Source organism: Paramormyrops kingsleyae, chromosome 11, assembly GCF_048594095.1.
Source record: "Paramormyrops kingsleyae isolate MSU_618 chromosome 11, PKINGS_0.4, whole genome shotgun sequence".
Lineage (NCBI taxonomy): Eukaryota > Metazoa > Chordata > Actinopteri > Osteoglossiformes > Mormyridae > Paramormyrops > Paramormyrops kingsleyae.
Window position 1 is genome coordinate 2,891,700 of NC_132807.1, and position 19,964 is coordinate 2,911,663.

The 19,964-nt window shown below is 41.5% G+C and overlaps 3 protein-coding genes across 4 annotated transcripts in view; 2 read left to right on the forward strand and 1 right to left on the reverse strand.

Annotated features, from left to right (window-relative positions):
• Positions 1–19,964, reverse strand: part of dhcr7 (7-dehydrocholesterol reductase) — a 155,538-nt gene that overhangs the window by 86,072 nt on the left and 49,502 nt on the right. The window lies entirely within an intron of this gene.
• LOC111848086 (core-binding factor subunit beta-like) lies at positions 5,052–16,336 on the forward strand. Of its 2 annotated transcripts, XM_023819823.2 has the most exons (6): positions 5,057–5,392; positions 5,917–6,003; positions 7,154–7,270; positions 13,005–13,121; positions 13,248–13,343; positions 14,829–16,336. In XM_023819823.2, the coding sequence occupies exons 1-6, from the start codon at positions 5,315–5,317 to the stop codon at positions 14,889–14,891; spliced, it is 558 nt and encodes a 185-aa protein (XP_023675591.1). In that variant the 5' UTR covers positions 5,057–5,314; the 3' UTR covers positions 14,892–16,336. The 2 variants fall into 2 exon arrangements, with proteins under 2 accessions (XP_023675593.1, XP_023675591.1); XM_023819825.2 differs by lacking the exon at positions 7,154–7,270 and having other exon boundaries at positions 5,052–5,392.
• Positions 18,976–19,823, forward strand: LOC111848045 (metallothionein). The gene is made up of 3 exons (XM_023819746.2): positions 18,976–19,134; positions 19,229–19,294; positions 19,640–19,823. The coding sequence occupies exons 1-3, from the start codon at positions 19,110–19,112 to the stop codon at positions 19,729–19,731; spliced, it is 183 nt and encodes a 60-aa protein (XP_023675514.1). The 5' UTR covers positions 18,976–19,109; the 3' UTR covers positions 19,732–19,823.

Consider the following 19,964-nt stretch of genomic DNA (forward strand, 5'->3'; position numbering starts at 1 on the left):
GGAATAGTTTGCAGGTATTTGCATTAGCTCAGGTCAAAGATGTTTCTGCAGCACAGCTTTGACACAGATGAGGGCAGTAGACATTGCATGGAAAAAGACACCAGCTTATGAAAGTGAGCCAATGTACCAATGTGATTTTACAGGTACCATGGCACCTGCATCATCAGTGCAGTAGGAAAGGATGTCATGGCTCGCCTTTGGGATCTCTGCTGCTATCCTCTAGTTCTTCTTTTCCCAAAATGCTGTGCAAAACATGAATAGATAATGAGAGAACAAATTCACTTTACCAGACTGGCACACAAGAGATGTGCAGAGCTGTAGTTGCCATGGAAACTACCTTACATGCTTGTTTGACTGCTCACTTTCAAACTGTTAGTTATTTTCTACACAACGCCCTTCCCATAAACAGTTGACTAACTTGATAAAGATTTAACGACAACAATATCGCTGATGGACATAATGAATGTTAATGCTATACATTAGTCACCTGGATGGAAAAATAACAGGAGAAAACAAATCTGTGATAGTTATAGGAGGACAATGTGCAGACCTTCATGGCTAGTAGGCTGCTCAGCCCATCCTGAGAGTAACCTTATACAGTTCAGAATTAAGTTTGTAGGTATATAATGGATGGATGTTAGATTTATATAGTGCTTTTCAAGATACGGAAAGAGTTTTGCTGAACCAATGGGGATCCATTTCAACCACCACTGTGTAACACCATCCTGGACGATGCGACACAGGTATTCTGGTAGTACGCTCACCACACAGTAGCTAAGGTGGTGTAGAGGCAGGAGAGAATTCACCTATTACATATAGGGGATGATTAGGCGGCCAGATTTGATGGGGCCACAATAGGCAATTTTAGCTATGACATTGGGGTACAACACCTACTCTTTCAAAGGATCTTTTATGGCCTTGGATTTACTTCTCATCCAAAAATGGCACAATTTTTACAGCACGATCTCTATCACTATCAACACCTCTTCCAGCAGCAAACCAGCTTTCCTAGTTGGTCTCCCATCGAAGTATCAGCCAGGCCCAACCTGCTTAGCTTGTAGGGAGTATGGCTGCTGGCATCAGCAGAATTAAAGTTCTTACATGACATTATATGGCTGACTGCTGGCAACCTAAGGAGACCAAAAAGCAGGTATGTTTTATGGCACTCTTCAGGACAGTGCTCTTTGCTATGTTTGGGGCAGTCTGGTGCTTCAGGCTCTCATCCAGAGTAACAGAGGCTTTAAAGAAAGCTTCTCTCTGATTTTCCTGCCTTCAAATTAAATCTTGAAAACAATTAGAGTGGGATGTCTGACTCATATCTAAATTAGGCGTTCACCAGAGCTGATCCATATAAACAGAAATCCTGATTCCTCAGTCAATGATATGAAGGACACCAGTACAGGCCTGATTCACAAATTCATCATCAACTACCTTTATACAGGTGGCATGTCAAGGAAGCGACGTCTTTCACTGCAAGCTATTGTGTCCCATGTACTATTATAAACCTTTGTAAAATTTGGCTGATAAACCATAGGTACCACCACAGGAATCACACCATCCTTACATTCACACAGTCACAGACACCTCCCTGCTTTCACGGTCCTTATGACTAAAAGGGATCTGATTAAAGTCTATAGCAGGCATGATATCAGCCAGGAGAAGCGGGACTTCATTTGTCGTTTTTTAAAACCGAACTTAACCTATATTGTTTCAGTTCAGTAGATGCTCATCCATCCATCTCCCAGCTGCTTATGCAGTACAGAGTTGCAAGGTGTTTGGTAAACAGCTTTTTCTTATCTGCTTTGTTATACTCTGCATTCCACAGGGAGTTCCTCATTATCTCTGTTGCAGAGAAACCATGGAAACAAGTGCAGCAGTAAACTGTTACCTGTCAGAATCAAAAAGAGAACAATTCCGGAATGAGCCAATTATGCCAGTGTTTGTGTGTCTTTGATTCTGCCCAAGACCTGCGTTTGCGTGGGTGTATGCACGTGTGAAAGCAGATAAATGCATCGCATCCCTTTGCTCCCACTGAAAAGGGTTCTCACCGGCACAGATAACAACTGCGTTTTGATTTTGTATCTATTCCACCAATTAATTCATTCATTATCTTGCTCAGTGTTTCCCAATCTGTTCCTCAGGGACCAGCAGACAGTCCACACTTTTACTCCCTTTATACTCAACTGGTGCCTGAAAGTAAATTTTGGATTTTTTTCTTTCTGGACCTGATGATCCACTTGTGAAAGCTCAGAGCTGGGAGGGAGCAAAAACGCAGACTGTCTGTGGATCCCCTAGGACCAAGTTGGGAATCACTGGCCTGGTTAGTTTATTCACTGACCCAAATGCATCAGTCAACATTACAGTGAATGTCCAGAATGTCTGATGGCTCTCTGGGTGAAAGACCACAGTATTTATTGACCAATAGCATTTGATTGCCTGTAATGTATGAAGATCCATTGTGTGGATTCACTGAATATTTATTATGGTACACATTTCCTGTGCTAATCAAAGAGTCACCCTGTAATGAATACATCCAACCACCTAGCAAAGGAAAAGAGGAGCAAAGCAGGGACACAGTGATTGGCAACTAACAGTTAAAGGGCTGCTATGGTATTTGAGTGTGAGTAACTGTAGCACTGTTACCTATGTGGTTTTGGATATGACAGTCTGAAAAGAATATTCAAAATAGTAATAATCATATGTTTCAACTCCCACCGGCATTCAGATTTGATTGGCTGAAAGTTATCAAGCTATTTGATTTCTTACAATATGTTCCTGTTTAAATTCTGTTTCAAATGACATACTGTTAGATCACCCATTTCAATCACATAAATCAGCATGAGAGCACAACAGTTCTGTTCAAATGACACGAAAGCTGTTGTTTTTAAAGCCAGGCTTCAGTTAGAAAGTCATTTATGTAGCCTGACACAGAGCAAGAAAGCCCCCCCCCCCCCCCAAAACACTTTAGAATAAAGCTGATGAACGTTCTAGGTGGGGGATTGGCAGATGGTAGATGGGGTGCAGAGTTTAAAGGTCTCCTATATAAAATGCTATAAATTATTGACTGACAGTATTAAGGCATTGTCTATCCGAAGATGATTGCAAATATATCTCCAGAATCCCTGTGCTCTGCACCCCTTTTCCCAGCCTGATTCTTTGTCAATGTGCAGCTGGTGCTGATTTGCTGTTTGTTCACAGTTCAAAGTTCTCCTTCCCTTTACTGCCTGTATCATTTTGTTTTAATTAGGTTGTTCTGCTTGTGTTGCGCTGCTGCATTCTGCCACTGCAGGATACATGATCTGACTTGTAGAATTATGAAAGGAGACACTAATAATTGGAAGCTGGAGTGGATGGCATAAACAAATGTTTTTATCTGGATTTCACAAGAGCATTATGCAAACGTACCAGAGACAATATAGAGTTCTTTTACCCAAATGAGGCTGTCTAGTCAGCATTGTCACATGACCACCTGCTGTGGGATCATTAATATTTAATATTACACGCGAGCAAGTTCTATTTTTCATGACAAAGATGACGAATACATAAAACAGAGAAACAACTTGAATTGTGGCTATGTAAAGCATTAATGCAACATTACAGCAATATTATCACAATGTAACAAGCAACTTATGATCTTATGTTTCAGAGGCAAAAGCTGAGGCACAGAATATGTTGAAGATTTATAAGGATCTCTGATGGACCATGTGGTTAAAAGAAGAAGATTTCTAGAACCTGTCAGAATTGGTATCCGAACTGCAACCACATTAATTTAATGCTTAATCAGGCAGTTTTATGGTGCCGCAGGGTTACTTGAGGACACCACACTCCTGTACCATCTGAATCTGAGCTGGTGCTGTAATATTCAGGGAATGACACCAGACTACTAGATAATACCAGACACTGTATTTCTGTGACCTGGGGTCACTGACCACACCCCCCATCCCCCCAATACTAACGATCTCTCCACAAAGCCAGATTGTGGAGACATTTCACAATCTAATATCGTCAAATCACACAGCCCTAATTTAAATCCAGAAGCATACCTACTGGGGGGGATGAATGAAGCCAAATTAAATATTGGGGGGGCAGGGTTACAAGCCTACTCCCTTCCTACACCCCTGCACTTAGTTATGACAAAGAGGAACATGCCTTACGAAGCCTAAAGACCCAGTAATAAAACAGAAGGTTCTAGAAGAATGCTATCTATATGGTAACCAAGAGTCACATGAATAATAAATGTATGTGACTGGCAATGATGGAAACAAAGACAAGTAGTGGAACGGCAACCTGCCATATCCAGAATTATGAAATGACCACATGTATTTTAGTTAATTAGCTAACCAATCTTTTCATCTTCCATCCACTTTTTCAATATAGGGTGACTATATCTGCAATCTAAGCAGGAAACACAGGGCACAACGCAGAACAACAGCTTGGATGGGATGCCAGGCCATTGCACAGTATCCACAAATTTCAGGCAGTTTTAGTGACACCAGTTCTCGTAACCACCTCCTTTTCTGGACTGAGAAGTTCTAGTAGAAAACCTGCAAACTTCACACAGAGAGGGGGTAGGATAAAACCCTCAAGCAGGGCAATACATGTCTGCCCCCCTAGGGCCAACCCACCCCTAAGCTAAATGTGAACTGTGTCCCCATCCTGTCTAGTGTCTGGGCCCCTAAATGTCTTCCCCTTTCTCCCTCTTTATGGGTGGCCCTGACCCTGAGATAATGATCCAGCTGTTACTGAACTTCCCTTACAATATATGTTAATGTCTAAATTCTTCTTCTTACATAACAACCCAAAAAATTGGCTGATGCTGAAAATAATACTTGCACAAATGGAAAATAGAGGTATATTTTATCATCTCATCTTCTCTTATCTTACACGGAGTCATATTCGGAAGGTATTTAAAAACAATGAAATTCCAAGTATAGGTAACCGCAGTTTGAATGTGTAAACAGCAATGCGCTTGTTATGGAGGAAGACGCTTTGCGCTTTGACGGCTGGTTTAGCGGACGCCTGCGCACTGCACGTCTGTGATGAAGGGACTTTGCTGTGAGGGCGGGGTACTCTCAGTCGCAGTCTTGAGTCGGACTCCCAAAAGCCAGGAAGTAACTTCATACTTTGTAGACGGTCGGTAAGCGAAGTACCAGGGCAGCTTGATGGAACAGAAGCGCCGGGAGCCGCCGCGGGTTTGAAGGAAACTTTGCTGAGGATTTCAGATTGGGGGAAGGAAACATTCAGGCATATTTAGACTGATCGTAGGAAAGCTGAGCACTTGTTCACGGTTTGACGGCATTTAACGAGGTGGAAAATGCCCCGGGTGGTGCCGGATCAGAGGAGCAAATTTGAAAACGAGGAGTTTTTCCGGAGACTGAGCCGGGAGTGCGAGGTGCGCCTGTTCTGCACACGGACGCAAGTCGAGGCGTGTGCGGGAGCGATGTGCCGGTTTGGTTTAAAGATGACACATCCTGGGAAGTTCGTGATGTTAGATAAGTGTAAACCATCGTGAGCACGGCACTGTTCAGTTGTCAGTTTTTTCAGGTGCTTCTCTGTTAGGTTTATATAGACTTTCAGTCTAAAAGCCGGGGATGTGCACTGTGTCGACGTTTTACTTGTAAAATGAACAGTGTTTTTGATGGTACTTTTCCTACAACGTCGTCTCTGTGAATCCTGAGGTTGTTGCTGATTAATCAAGGTGATATTTCTACGAAATTACAACATTAATGTAATAGTTTTTGGATAACAAACATTATATGTGAGTTTTTAAATAATTGTTGCCCCCGTCGCCTATTTTAACGTGTAGGTTGTTGTGTTGGATTGCGTAATTATGACTGTCCAGATCTGGACCATTTGCCTTTCGGATGGTCCAGTGGTGTTGATGAGTGTTTATTAAATAATGATACTTTTTTTTAGATCAGATACACGGGTTTTCGAGACAGACCGCATGAGGAGAGACAAGCGCGGTTCCAGCACGCCTGCAGGGATGGTCGCTCAGAAATCGTGAGTGTTTAACCTTTTCTAATTTAATTCCATTCCGGCCGTCCATTAATTTGTGACCACAGTGGACAAAAGAACATAATATTAATCATATTCAGTCGGTTACTAAACATCGTCTATTTACCGGACACCATATGCAATTAGATGCGCAGCATCATAAGGAACTTGGGTTAATTTTTCGGTATTTTTCTTCGAGAGTATTTAACATTCTGCTCTGATTTGACCTTCATGTCCATCTGCAGAAAGGCAGCTTGTAACCTGGTAGTTGAAAATTAGTACATCATTATTTACGATAGGAATACATTACTTGCTTTACCAGAATAGCTAGAATTTTTAATTATGGGTCTAATTGGGTCAATGTTTTAAAATATCTTAAAATAATGGTTCCTCATAGAAGGTGCCCTAAGCTTTAAATGGGGTCTATCTCTTACAGCTGAAAACTACCTGAGTTCTTCAGCAACAAAGAGCTGTATAGTGATTGGCTGCTTATTGTTGTTGTTATGATGTCTGGGTGTAGGGGAATGGATATAAATGATGTGTTAAGTTGTAGGACAAAGGAGCAGTGTTTTGTGAATGTAACCAAATTTGTGTTTAACCAGAGTATGAATACTGGGGGTTGTTTGTGATGATGGACAGTTAGGGGTTAAGCCATTTCAAGTCATCATTTATTTGAACGAAACAAGTATTTTATGCTTTGATTTTTCTATTTGGCATAGGCATCCAGCCCATTTATAGAGTTTTGATTTTAGCACAAGTGCGCAAGGAATTATTACGCAATAATTATTAGTTTTTCCAATTAAACAGTAACAGTACATTTTTCAAGCAGACATTTTGGTTTTTGCGTGGGTACATGAAAAATCCAACTTAATGTCCGTGAAAGGAGGAAGGGAGTATTCCCACCATTACCACATCTCTTATGGCTACTGTTCATCTGATTATCCTTGCAGTCATGGTCAGTAAAAGACAGCCGATGTATGTAACCTAATCCTTGAGAAAATAGTTACAATTTGTTATTCCCCTCCCTGCATTTTTTTTGAGTCATGCCTTTTGCTTGGGGCTCTTGTTCTGTAATGTGAAAAATAAATGACCGGATGCATAATTTATGAAGGGACCCATCTCTCTGATACTGCTCATATTGATCTGTCTCTAAAAGGCTTTTGTGGCAACTGGAACCAACCTCTCACTGCAGCTCTTCCCAGCTAACGTGCACGGGGACCAGAGACAGGCACCAACGAGGGAGTATGTCGACTTCGACCGAGAGACGGGGAAGGTAGCCTAACAACCTTTCAGCCTGCAGTCTCAGAAAAAAAGGGTAAAAATTTGTACCTTTGCTTGTCACTGAGGCTGTACCCTTGTAATTGTACCTTTTAAGATACAGGAATGGACTCTGAGGAACATCCCAAAGGTACAAACAGCATTTATGTACCATCAATGGTACAGAAATGTTTCTCAGAGTCCATTTATGTACCTTAAATGGTACAATTACCTACCGATAGGTGTACAATAGGCAGACCCTTGAGGGTACAGCCCCAGTGACAAGCAAAGGTACAAATTTTGCCCTTTTTTTTCTGAGACTGTATTATCACGACCTTTCATTGTTTCCTGTGCAAAGGTGATCAGGTAGCTGCATACTCCCTGCAGAAAAGGGTGGTCTGTGATTGTATTTTAATTCATAAGAATTACTTTTTTCCCTACTTTCCTGTTTCATTTAGGACCTCTTCTGTTTAAGAAATCTAGGTATAGGTTGTTTCTCTCAAACCCTTTTTTTAAATACTTCAGTAATAAGTAGAAGTAGAATTTTCCCCCGTCAAGGTCAAATCTGATGTTCCCTCTCACCTTTACCTCTTTAAAGAAGAATATCTTTATTGTCATTGAATATGTACAATGAAACCCTGTGTACATTCACCAACAATGCTGAAAAATAAAAATTATATATATATATATATTAGATGAAGAAGGAAAAAAGTTAGTGTACAACTGCAATCATATGTTTGAAATTAGCAGTGTTGTAAACATGTAACAGAATATGATTAAAAAATTTAGCAACATTAAAAATTAGCAGCGTTGTAAACAAGTACACACTTGGAGGGCAGGTTATCTTTAGAAGTGCAAGAGGTGATGAAAGGATGTTTCCCACACGGGATGTTACCACAAGTCTGTATGTCCATTGGCTACTGCTATATTTGTCTAACATCTACAGACAACTGAAAAGTCAGAGCAGGGCAATTGTTATTCAAATGCATAGTTAAGATTAATACTTGTTTAAGATAAACTTAGCTGATTTTAAGAAAGAAGAGCTGGCAGTAACCAAGCTATACTTAAGTACCGTTCCTCTGCTAATTCAGGAAAGCATCATAAACGGCTCCATTTAGCCAGTCTACTTGAACTCCAGATCTAAGATGTGGTACAAAATGTAACCTGTTTTTGACAGTGACTTAGGCTATATTTCAAAACAGAAAACAGGGCTGACATAACAGTGCAAAGCATGATAGCCTTTCAGTGGAAGTTCAGCTGGCTGCTTGTTCATTTTTTCCTGAGGAGGCTGAGAATAATATGGAACATTTTACCAAAATGTTTGACGCAAGATGATTGATAAGATAAGGGCAACTGCCCTGGCTGCACGCTAAAAGAATGTCCTTTAAATGAAATTTAAGCGTTTAGGCCTTGCTGTAGACTGACAGGAACTCATCTTGATTGGGTTCGATTAATTCGAACAGGATGTCTGTGACGTCCAATGCAGCTCTACTGTATATTAATATTTGTTGTCCTGCTATACAGAATGGTTTTATGAAATGTTGCTGAAACTTGCATTTTATTTCACTTGGCTAAAAGAAGTTAATAACTTTGTATTCAGTAAGTGTGTAAAAAGGAGACATTGTAAGTTGCAGAAATTTCATAACACCTGACATTGAATATGTTTTACATATGTGTTGCAGTGTAGCCCAGGTAGCGTAGGACTGAGGTGATTATTATGATAATGATTTATGAGGAGGTAAATCAGCTTGTTCATATAGGAGCCCACCTACAGTACACTCTTACTTGGCTGCCTTTGGTGCTGTAGCCGGCATGTGGTGTGTAGGTTGAAAAGCTTGGGTTATAGGTGCCTGTACTTCAGATCCTGTTTTGCTCCTGTAGCTCCCTCTAGTGGCTGCACATTTTGACATCCTTGTGCCGCACAGAATGTGATTTAAAATGGAACGAAACTTTTACGCTTGTCAGCACATTACCGCTGCTGGGCTGGTCCAGAAGGTGTGTTTATGAGGATATGATGGGTGGAGGGAGTGTGTGATTATGTGTGAGAATGACAATCTAATCCAGTCTCACCACCTCTCTGTGGCGCACAGTTATACTTTATTAATGAGCTGCCCTCAACGCAGTCAGTGACTCTGAGCCCCTAATTATCTACTGGTTGACTGTGTCTGTTGTTGTGCTGGAAACTGTCTGTGCTTCCTCTCTCACCCCCCCCCCCCCCCCCCCCCCCAGCTGTGGTGTGCTCCCAATAGACCCCCAGTGTCAGGCATGTTCATGGCCTGCTGCATCCTCTCCCCAGCCCTGTGCTTAATTAAGCAGAGTAAATAAGGTAATGCTTTCTCAATGCAAGTTTTTTTTCCCCTCTTCTCCCCAGACAGTTTTCCTCTCAATGTGAGTCAGCTTCAGGAAACTTTTGTACATGAGCTGCAGGAGCTGTTCTGGGGGAAGTGGCATCCTCACTGCAAGGTGTCCAGTGATGGCAGGTACACCTGCATTGCTTAGAGTTGCCCCTCAGAGTCTCACTGGGGGCAGACAAGAAAAACACCCCCTGCTGAAAAATTGCCTGGATGTTCATGACATAGAGATTTTACTGGGTTTGTCCTGACATCAAGCCTTGGATAAATCCTGTCAATTCTAACTGGATCTTCTTGAACATGGTGTGTTGCTGAGTGACCCAGGCTGGTGTCTCTGCAGCAGTGTGGCTGGACGTCATGGTCTCTCTCTAGAAATCCGGTGCCTTGGGCTCTGATATAATTCAAATTCAATTCAGTTCAACATTGTATAGCGCATTTTCACAACATTACATTGTCTCAAAGCACTTTACATTATCCCTGCCCAAACCCCCAGAGAGCAAGCCAGAGGCGGCAGTGGCAAGAAAAATCTCCCTAGAAGGAAGAAACCTTGGGAGGAACCAGACGGACTTGGGAGGAATACAGACTATGCAAGACAGCATTCTCTTTCTGTGCATCTATGTGGGTTGGCTGTTTATTTCTGCATCCTTGGATCTCACCTTTTCATCAGTTTGTAGCGGCTGCACAGGGGCAGATGGAGGGAAGCAGGGGTGCGAGTAAACCACTCGCTTCAGATTTCAGCTTCTTCTCGACATTGGGATTTTGCCTTAACTTGTACCCAAATCTTGTGTGTGGGGGTGCATGTGAGTTACAGACCTGGTTTCATCACATAATGAATAAGGTGAGGGTGCCCTGTCAGTTTGCCCTTCAAGTTGTTGGTGGAGGATGAAAGAAAATTTCTTGTCAGGATTGATAAGTGGAGAGAGTGCCATCATACCAGGTCAGTCGGGAATTGGCTATACAGCCACAACAGCCAGTCACATAATTTACCCACCCAATGAACCAAGTTTGCTATAAATGGCCCACACCCTTCTGCAATCAGAGCTGTGCAGAAGACCACACCCTTGTGCACAAGAATACAAATTTTGTAAATCAGAGAGGACCATTAATCCTGTTTTGTTCTTCGAGTTATTTTTCATCTATCTTCCATTCACTTCCCAGGGTCACATGGAGGCGGGGGAGCGGGGTGTTGAAGCCTATCCCATAATACAAAGGGAACAAGTCAGGGGTGCACCTTGAAATGGATGCCAGTCCATCACAGGACATACACACTCCTACTCACCAGCACGTGCTACACACACTGTGGTCAAATTAGAAACTTCCATTCACCTGCATGACATGGTGAGGACAAGCAATCTCCACACACAGAGCAAACATGGGATTTGAACCCCCAACACTGTGAGGCTACCCACTGATCCATTATGAGACCCCATTGTTTATATTCTAAAGAGAGAAATATTCTCTAATGCTCAATCAGTGTATAGGCTGTTGCTGCACAGTACTACCAGGAAGCTTATTTTGAATATTCACCACCCTAAAGGATTTTTTAATTCTGCTGTGATCTGAGCTGGTGCCAAATATTTTTCTTCTTTCATCTGTATTAATCCATGACTTACTCCAGCATCAAGTTTACTTTGCTGACTGCTTCATCAAGGCAGCTGTAAACCCCTGGTCGTTATGTCTGTGTTCCCCAGGCTGCCTGTACTGTATGTTCCCACTTTTTGAACCATTCCATGTCCATATCTTAAAAAAAATATATATGGTAACACTTTAGTTAAAGCAGTCATGTATAATGCATTATAGATACCTTCATAATGCATTATGATGCATTCATAAAGTATAATAAACACTGCTAAAACTATTTATAAAGGCATGACACTATTCATAATGCAGTAAAAGCATCCTTAATTCTTATATATTGACCGAAATAATGTATTATGAAGGCATCTATAGTGCATTATAGATGAAAGCTTCACAGAGCATTTATAAAGCATAATATACATGTTTATAATATGTCATCTCTCTTTATAAATAGTTATAACTGTTTATAATATTTTATGAATGCTTTATAATGTATTATGGAGGTATCTATAATGCGTTATACATGACTGCTTTAAGTCAAGTGTTACCGAAAATTGTTCTGAAGACCCTAACTTCTGAATGCCAAATCTAAGTTGCACTTGCTAAGAGTCAAACTGGAGGCATTTGACAGCCAATCTATGGATGCCACCTCCTCGTGAAATTTTAGGATCAGAAAATTAAATAAAAAAGTTATTTATTTGGTCAACAACCTATGACGCATACTTAGTGAAATCCAATATGTCACATTGCCTGGCTCTGTTATTTTTGGTTCAGTGTGTAGCTGGCAAAGTTGGTTTTGTTCTGCTGTGACATCATTACATGCCAGGACTGCCCTTCCTGCCTGCTGTAGGTTGGATGAAGGGCCAGAATGAGCATCTGCTTCTGAGAAACTTAATGACTACCATGATGGTGTTACTTGGCCTTATTGTGGGGGAATGTTTGGGTCACCAGCCCAACTACTGACCTATAATAAATTAAATAGATAAAACACAGTCTAGTCTAGTAACATTTGCTTATTTAGCAGATGCTTTTTGTTCAGGTCAATATAAGAGGTAGGCGAGTATCACGTTACAGACTATTACGAGCCATCAAGAAGTCGACTGTGCATAAGTATAGCTGTGCTGAGCTAACAATGAATGCCCGGTTAGAAGTCTGAGCAGTATGGAAGTTCGGAAGAGAACGAGAGTAGCAGCAATGCTCCTGTGATTGGGGGTTTTCTGGCTCATCGTTTTCCGAAAGAGCGCTAGCTGGCTATTTTCGTGTGTTTGACACGCCTACCTGGTTGTTTCCTGAGGGCGCCAATGAAATTTCCTCCATTGTATCTTCCAGTATCTGCGCATAAACAAGTTTCACAGACGCACTAGACGTAAACTACTCTGAGCCATATTTAAGGCCAGAACTGACCACACAGGTGAAGTAATTGAATCAAAATCAATTCTGAAGAAAGAGCCAAATGTGTCTGAATATTGACCCAGGAGCTGAGTCTTCACAGCGCCTTGTGCCAGTGGCACACAGCCGTCGGCTTGGTGGGAGTGTGATCTCTGTTGTAGGGCAGGAACTCGGCTGCTTATGGCTCATGTTGCCGAATTACTGCTACTGCTCCCTGGATCATTTTTATTAGCAAAATATGGCCAGCTGACTGTGACTCTGCCCTTTTCCGATGACAGTGTCCAGCTTCCCAGGAAAAACAAACTCCTGATGTTCATAACGGTCGTAACATTTCTGAGTGTTTTTCTGCTGATGTGTGTTTAAAGAGCATCAAGTCACTCATGTTATTTAGTGAGAAACTCCAGCAGTTCTGTGTGCGCATTGTCGCTGCAGGTGTATCTCAAAGCTCCTATGATCCTGAATGGAGTTTGTGTGATCTGGAGAGGCTGGATTGACCTGCAGCGTCTGGATGGAATGGGCTGCCTTGAGTATGACGACGAGAAGGCACAGGTACACCCCCACACAGAGGAACACACGGTTGAACCTGTTGCTTTGACATCATTGTAGTGAAACACATGGTCATAGGAGATACACATGCTAAAGGTCCACTCACTTTCAGTAAACATGTCCCCCCAGCAGGAGGACTCAATTGCCCGGCAGGCTTTCGAAGAGGCACGGAGGAGAGCCCGGGAATTTGAAGACAGGAATCGCTCTCACTGTGAGGACATGGAGGTGAGAAGGACAGCTAGGGCAGATAAAAGGCTGATACATAATCGCCTGGTCAGAAACACCCCCTGGTGATGATGAACGCATGGAAACATTGCTTGGTGGTACCCAAAGTTTAGGGGATCCATTGCCATGTCCGTTCCAATATGATGTGAATTTTGCCAGCTCCCCTATGCGATGGCTGTATGCTCCACTGACTTGTTTCACAGTAGGAATTGTTAAGATGAGTCTGTGTTGGAAATGGTATCCATGCAGCACCAGACTTTTAGGGAGATGCACAAAAGTAACAAATATCCCCTCTCTGCTTGTGATGCTGACTGGATATCCTGAACTCTTGTCCATTAAGCTGCAAAGCTTTCTGAGAACCCTTTTATGCCCAGTCAATGGGAACGGTGTGTGACTCAGCGGGCTAAGCCTCTGCCTGGGATCGGAAGGTCGCCGTCTATGGGCTCTTTAGCAAGGACCTTAGCCCCCAGCTCCATGGGTACCATTGTAGGTGGCTGCCCTTCGCTGCCAAGCTTGTTCTCACCTACATATGTGTGATGGAGAGCAAGATGGGGTAGGCAAAAAGAGAATTTCACCACGAGGGATCAATGAAGTGTCATTATTATTAAAATATTTCCTAAGTGGACTAGGATCTTTGGCCTGTGGAAATTGGAGTTATTGCATCTGTTCAGCATTATAATTCACAGAAGCCTGTCCATTTGTTGCATTTTTTGCATTTTGTTGCGCTTGAACACTTGTACACTAGTGACAACTAACATGGGTCCAGTGTGGCATGTGTGTTAATGACTGGGTGGCCATTTAAAACCTTTTCATTGTGAATGTTTTGCGCCACTGCCTTCGTTGTCCTGTTTATCATGATATATATTTTAGCAACTGCCAATTCATCCATATGCCATATCCAAATGAATATTAACGACTGAGATTTTAGTCATTTACCTAAGGGTGCAATACCCACTTTATGCGATGAAGTCGTATTTCACATACACCCTCCCCTGCAGTTTTGGTAAACAGTGTCTTGTAACAATGCAGTATTTATGTTGGCCAGTCCCTGTCTCCCTGTCTCTGTCCTCCTGTCTATGTTGGATGTGATGAAGCCTTGGAGAAACTTGAATTCTTTATATTTTTAGCTAGATCTTCGGTCTACAGAAGAACACGTGTGGAAACACAATTTGTTCCCCCGCAGTGGACAATAATGTTCTGCCTGTCTAGCTTTACTGAGGAGAAGCACATCTAGCGTCTCATGGCTCTGGGTAGACAGGACTTTCCGTGTCTCCAATTAAACTGCTGCTGAGAGTGTTTACATTTTCTGCTTGTTTGTTTTCTGGTCACTTTAGTCTTCACTGGGTGTTTTGTTTACTGTTTGTTGTTCTATGTCTTGGGATCCGCTTAGGAATTTAGAGGATAGACGTTGGGGGGTAACTTTCTGTTAACAGGAATTTTTCATGGTCCTGGCTCATGTATCATTCTGTGTTTGCCACAATGCAGAGACAGCAGGACTCCAGTCCGGGGTCTACCATGGGAAATTCGGACGACCGCAAGATACGCTAATTTATCAGCCTGGATTCAAGGTGGCGGGGTGAGGTGAAGGCCCTGCCTCGGAGCTGTTCTTCACTCATGTGGATCGAGGAGAAACCAAAGTTCAAAAGCTGGAGGGGGAGTTATCTAAATTTTCCACTAACCCAAGGCAGTGTGTGGAAGGAGAAGAAGCGGGCTGAGATACAGAAAGAACACATTAAGGCTCTTTGTACAGTGGAATATGTATGCAGCCTCACGTCAGCAGACGGCTTTTCAGTTCTTCCTGCGCGTGTTTGTGTCTCAATGAAAGCTTTGTTTCAATTTATGAAAGAGGCATTCCTGTTCTTTTATTCATACTTGACTTGAAAATCCTGGATGTTTACTTTTTGTATTTTTTGTAAAGATATTCAGAGTGAGACTTGTATTATACTGGTGACCAGTTGGAAGAAGAAGTCCATTTTGTACCTCAAATTAAGGACAAGCTGTCCAGATCCTGTTCACCCTTATCTGGTTGTGGTTATGTCATGTTATTGATCTGTCTGGTTCTCTGGGCAGCTGGAGAACCGTTGGCCGTCTGTTACATATTTTAAACAGTAGATGGCAGCATTGAGGCTTCAGTTTGATTTGCTATTAGTCTTATCTGGTTTAGTTGCATTCTGATTTGCAGCTATATATTGAATAAGGGTACAGCATAAGTTAAAGTACCTTAGGTATATACTATAAGTGTGTATATATACATTTATAAATTTTATATGTATGTACCGTTTTGAAAAGTACACCATTTTCCTTTGGGAATGAATCATGTTTTTTGCTTGTAAATAAAGGACAGGTCAGTGGTGTGATAATCAGTGTTACAGCAGGGAATTCTGGGTATGGGAAATGGAGATGGTACCGTGGTGGGTCCAGCCGTGGGAACAAGTGCATTGTAGCAAGAATGGAAAAATCCTTGCCCACTTGTATTCAGTTGCTGACAGCTGCTGACCTGAAACAAGGAGTATCGTTTTTTTTTTTCTTTTTCTCCTTGACACTCTTGTTTGGAAGTCACAGTGTACACAACACCCCAGACCTATGGATTTGAATCATTACCATTGCTGCAGTCCCTTAAGTCACACAGTTAGTATTGTAGCTTATTATATTAAGAAATGTATTGCTTTGATGTGTCAGTCTGTCTTTTAGAAGCTGATGGTGGCAGTGAATTAGGAGACGTTACATAACCGTGACATCCATGATGTGACTCAGCATCCTATATTCTGTACACTCATGTCTCATTTATATTCTCAGCCCCTAAGAAAGTACAGTGCTTACAAAATCAGCTAAAACGTCACTGCCGGAGATTGACCTGGGCTTCCAGCAATATTGCTGAAGCCGCTTCTTGTGGCTTGTACCTGCCGATTAAGACCCATGACATTCTTCTGTGTTCACTTTGACTTACTGCCACATCTCCATAACACAAAAACTTAATAAAATCTTTAAAAAGATGAATGCTGTTACTGTCATGCTCTTTAGTGAGATATGGATAAATGATAGCAACACAGTTGAGCTCACGGATGTTTTATGTCAAAAAGCTGGTTGACAGCACTTAAATATAGTCTACGCTGAATACACCTTCTGTTAAGATTCGTGTGGTTTATCAGACAGCTGGAATCTGTGCAACTATAAGGCATTTAGGATAGGCCAGACCATCTTCAGGCAGGAAACTAATAAAAAGCTTAAATGAAAAATGCACTTCTTGTCTTCATATTATCAGAAAACATAAACATAATGAATTGGAATTTAAAACTTACATTTTGACTGCAGGAAAATATCTTGCATGGAACCTGCTAAAAAATGCATGATTCATGTTAATATAAAGGTGATACTATATGTATTAAAGTTACCTGTTATCACTATTGTACATAATTGGTCCTGTTAGATAAAATACAGGCACATAACAATAGTCCTATAAACCACAGTACACTGCGCAAACAGAAAGCCAGACGAGTGCAGAGGACAAAACAAAAACTCCTTACAATGCATGATTGGAAAAAAAAAAACTCTGTAGGACTAAGGTCAACTTGCTTCCCACCACTTCAAGGAAGCATTTTCCAACTTGGTTCTCGAGAACCCTCAGACAATCCAGGTTTTTGCTCCTTCCCAGCTCCCTGTCAGACAGTCGCTCCATCCAGTACTGGGAACTATTTTCCTTATGTGTTTGAAACATAATCACTATTATCAGATGTTTTGGTCATGCATGATTTGCTTTCTTAAAACATGGTAATGATTCGCTCTATCTGCTGTGTAAATGGGGCAAGGCTCAATTACATCCATTTAGGCTTTTTATCATGGGTGTGCATGTGCCCCAGTATTTATGTCCTGTGCCCCAGTAAAATCTCACATTCAAATCATATGGGTAATGGGGGGTGGAGGGGGCTGTGCCCCAGTAGAGCTTTTTGTTTCTAATAAAATCTGTGAATTTTCGTAATTTACCCATATAATTATTGTTATAAAATGTCTAGCTTTTTACTGGAACATGTGTTTTACTCAATATATTTTAATCTGCCTCTGGCGTTTCCTTATGCAAATTTCTGACAGTGTTTCCTAAGTTCCTGTTTCCTAAGGTCCTTGTTTTTATTACCAGTTCCTGTTTTTATTGTCATGTCTATTCTTTATTATTAAGTTATATATTACTTGTTAATTTACTTATTTATTTCTAATTGTCTTTCATGTCTTCTGTCCCTTTATTTTACACAGTTTGGGTGAGGGTCACAGTATGGATGGGATATTGTTTTTATTGCGTGAAGCACTTTGTGTTGCATTGAGTTTGCAGGAAAAGTGCTGTATGAATAAAGTAAGATTGATTCATTGATTAATACACGAAAAATGGTGTACACACACACACACACACATATATATATCATTTTCATCAAAATATGATTTTAGTGTTCATACAAATAAAACGTATTTTTATTGTGTTTTTAAATTTTTATTTAATTTTGAACATTATGGTTCATAATTGTAAAATTTCACGCACAAAAACAATAGAAATATATGTATATTAAAAAAATGTAAACTATGTTTTAAAGTTTTAAAATAGGTCTCCAGGGCTAGACTGGTACGTTATGACGAGTGGGAGGGGGGTGGGTCCCCTATGATGAATTTACCGGGGGGCGGCCGCTCCCTAATAATTTTTGCCGAGCGAAGAATCCACTATACAGGCTAGGCATACCCATCGGCCCATAAAGAAAATGCGTAGTATGCTTGCCAGACCAGCTCCAGTCCTGTCGGTCTATTAAATTAATACATTTTTGTACACGAATAACTTGATGAAATACTCATCCCGTAGACTCTTATTTGTTGTCGCTTTTTCTTTTCACTCTGTATTTCCTGTTACTGGTGTATGTGTTTTAATGTCGAGCCATTTGCTTTAAGCATATTGTTCAACATTTTAAAAATAGATCAAAAATAAAAGGAAAACTGAGAAAGAGAAATGACTCCCAGTTCCGCCCGCAGTCACTCTTCTGTTCGTGCGCTACCACATCGGGGCCGTGTGCAGAAGCACGTGGGCGGCAGTGCTGCGCGTTATGAATGAGAATCGCCGATCTTGATGTTTTTAGAAAGGTAGCGTGTGCAGAAGTGAGGGTTTCGCCTTACAAATCCTTTATGCCTGTCAGCATGGGCGACAAGTATCTGTTTGACAAGTTTAACTGTTCACGTTTGGAAAGCAGTACCGTGTGCATCAGCATTCTAGCTGGGGGGCAGCTTGTTTATGATGTAAATAAATGGAAAAAACCTCGCCAGAATTTCTCGTAACTTTTAGTTAAATTAAGTACAGCTAATCAATACAAATCCAAAACCATGCAAACCTGATCCTATCAGCTATATGTCAACATGTTAGCTGATAATTAATGCAAAAAACATATATTAACACATCAGGCACTGAAAATTATGAACATTTTTCCTCGACGATTGCGTTAAGTGCTCAAAAACAAATGCCTTGGTGTGGGGAAAAAAGGCATTTTAACAGGATGCTTTTCCAGTGTGTTGATGATTTCGATAGATTACGTATATTAATGACTCCAGAAGAACCCAATGACTCATTTAATCAACTCAGAAACCGTGTGCAGCCGTTTACGTGCGCTGTTTTTGAGCGCGGACCGGTTTTGCACCCGGCTTGTCTGGAAGGTATAAAAACGTTTCGACTGGCGCTTCGTCAGTATGCTGATAACTCCCTACTGAGGAATTGCCAAGAAGAAAGCGAGAAGTCCTTAAATTATGGATCCTTGTGCTTGTGCTCAGAGTAAGTGTGTATATATATCTATAGAAGTATATTGCCTAAAGATTACTTTTACTTTTGTATTATAGCTCGCTGTCTGATCAACTTTTTTTTTTAGCTGGATCTTGCAGTTGTGGGGACTCCTGCAAGTGTAAGGACTGCAAATGTACGTCATGTAAGAAAAGTAAGTGCCTCTTTGTTTCTGTAAACTTTGTTTTGCTGCTTCTTACAAGCCAAAGCCACCGCAATCGGGAGTAGGAACCAGCGGAACGTGTACCCCCTCCCAGTTCGTCAAACTGCGTCCTATGCTCTTGCCCGCAATAAGATACCAGTGGTGTTATGTTGTAACGTTGACCTAAGCAATCCTGATTACGTTTTTTTGTTTGCGGGGTGTGGGTTTTTTCCCCCCCCCCCCCCCCCCCCCCCCCCCCGAGCCTGCTTCTGCATCAATCACTCGAAATGCAAAGCATTTCGACTTGGCCCGATGTCTGCCTATTGAACACTGTTTGATGGAACTCTTGTACTGCAGGTTGTTGTGCCTGTTGTCCGGCCGGCTGCAGCAAGTGCGCTTCCGGCTGCGTCTGCAAGGGCAAGACTTGCGATACCACCTGCTGTCAGTGACGGCCGTACACTGCGAGGATTGTATACGGCTACTATAACCTGTCTCCCTCAACGTTTGTACGTGATTCTTTAATAAACTAGATGTTAACTGACTGGGGCTTTCGATCAATTTCTGAGTTTGAAGCTTCTTTGAGGACAATGGACGTCATTTTGAATTGATGGTAGAGTGCTTTTGTGACATCTTAGGCTCAGCATTAATTTGGCTATAAGACTTTGTCAAATGGTGGCAGATT

Coding starts and splice junctions, on each gene's coding strand:
- LOC111848086 (XM_023819823.2), top strand. CDS start 5,315: ATGCCCCGGGTGGTGCCGGATCAGAGGAGCAAATTTGAAAACGAGGAG. Junction 5,393..5,916: donor GACTGAGCCGGGAGTGCGAG/GTGCGCCTGTTC, acceptor ACTTTTTTTTAG/ATCAGATACACGGGTTTTCG. Junction 13,122..13,247: donor ATGACGACGAGAAGGCACAG/GTACACCCCCAC, acceptor ATGTCCCCCCAG/CAGGAGGACTCAATTGCCCG.
- LOC111848045 (XM_023819746.2), top strand. CDS start 19,110: ATGGATCCTTGTGCTTGTGCTCAGA. Junction 19,135..19,228: donor TCCTTGTGCTTGTGCTCAGA/GTAAGTGTGTAT, acceptor TTTTTTTTTTAG/CTGGATCTTGCAGTTGTGGG. Junction 19,295..19,639: donor ATGTACGTCATGTAAGAAAA/GTAAGTGCCTCT, acceptor CTTGTACTGCAG/GTTGTTGTGCCTGTTGTCCG.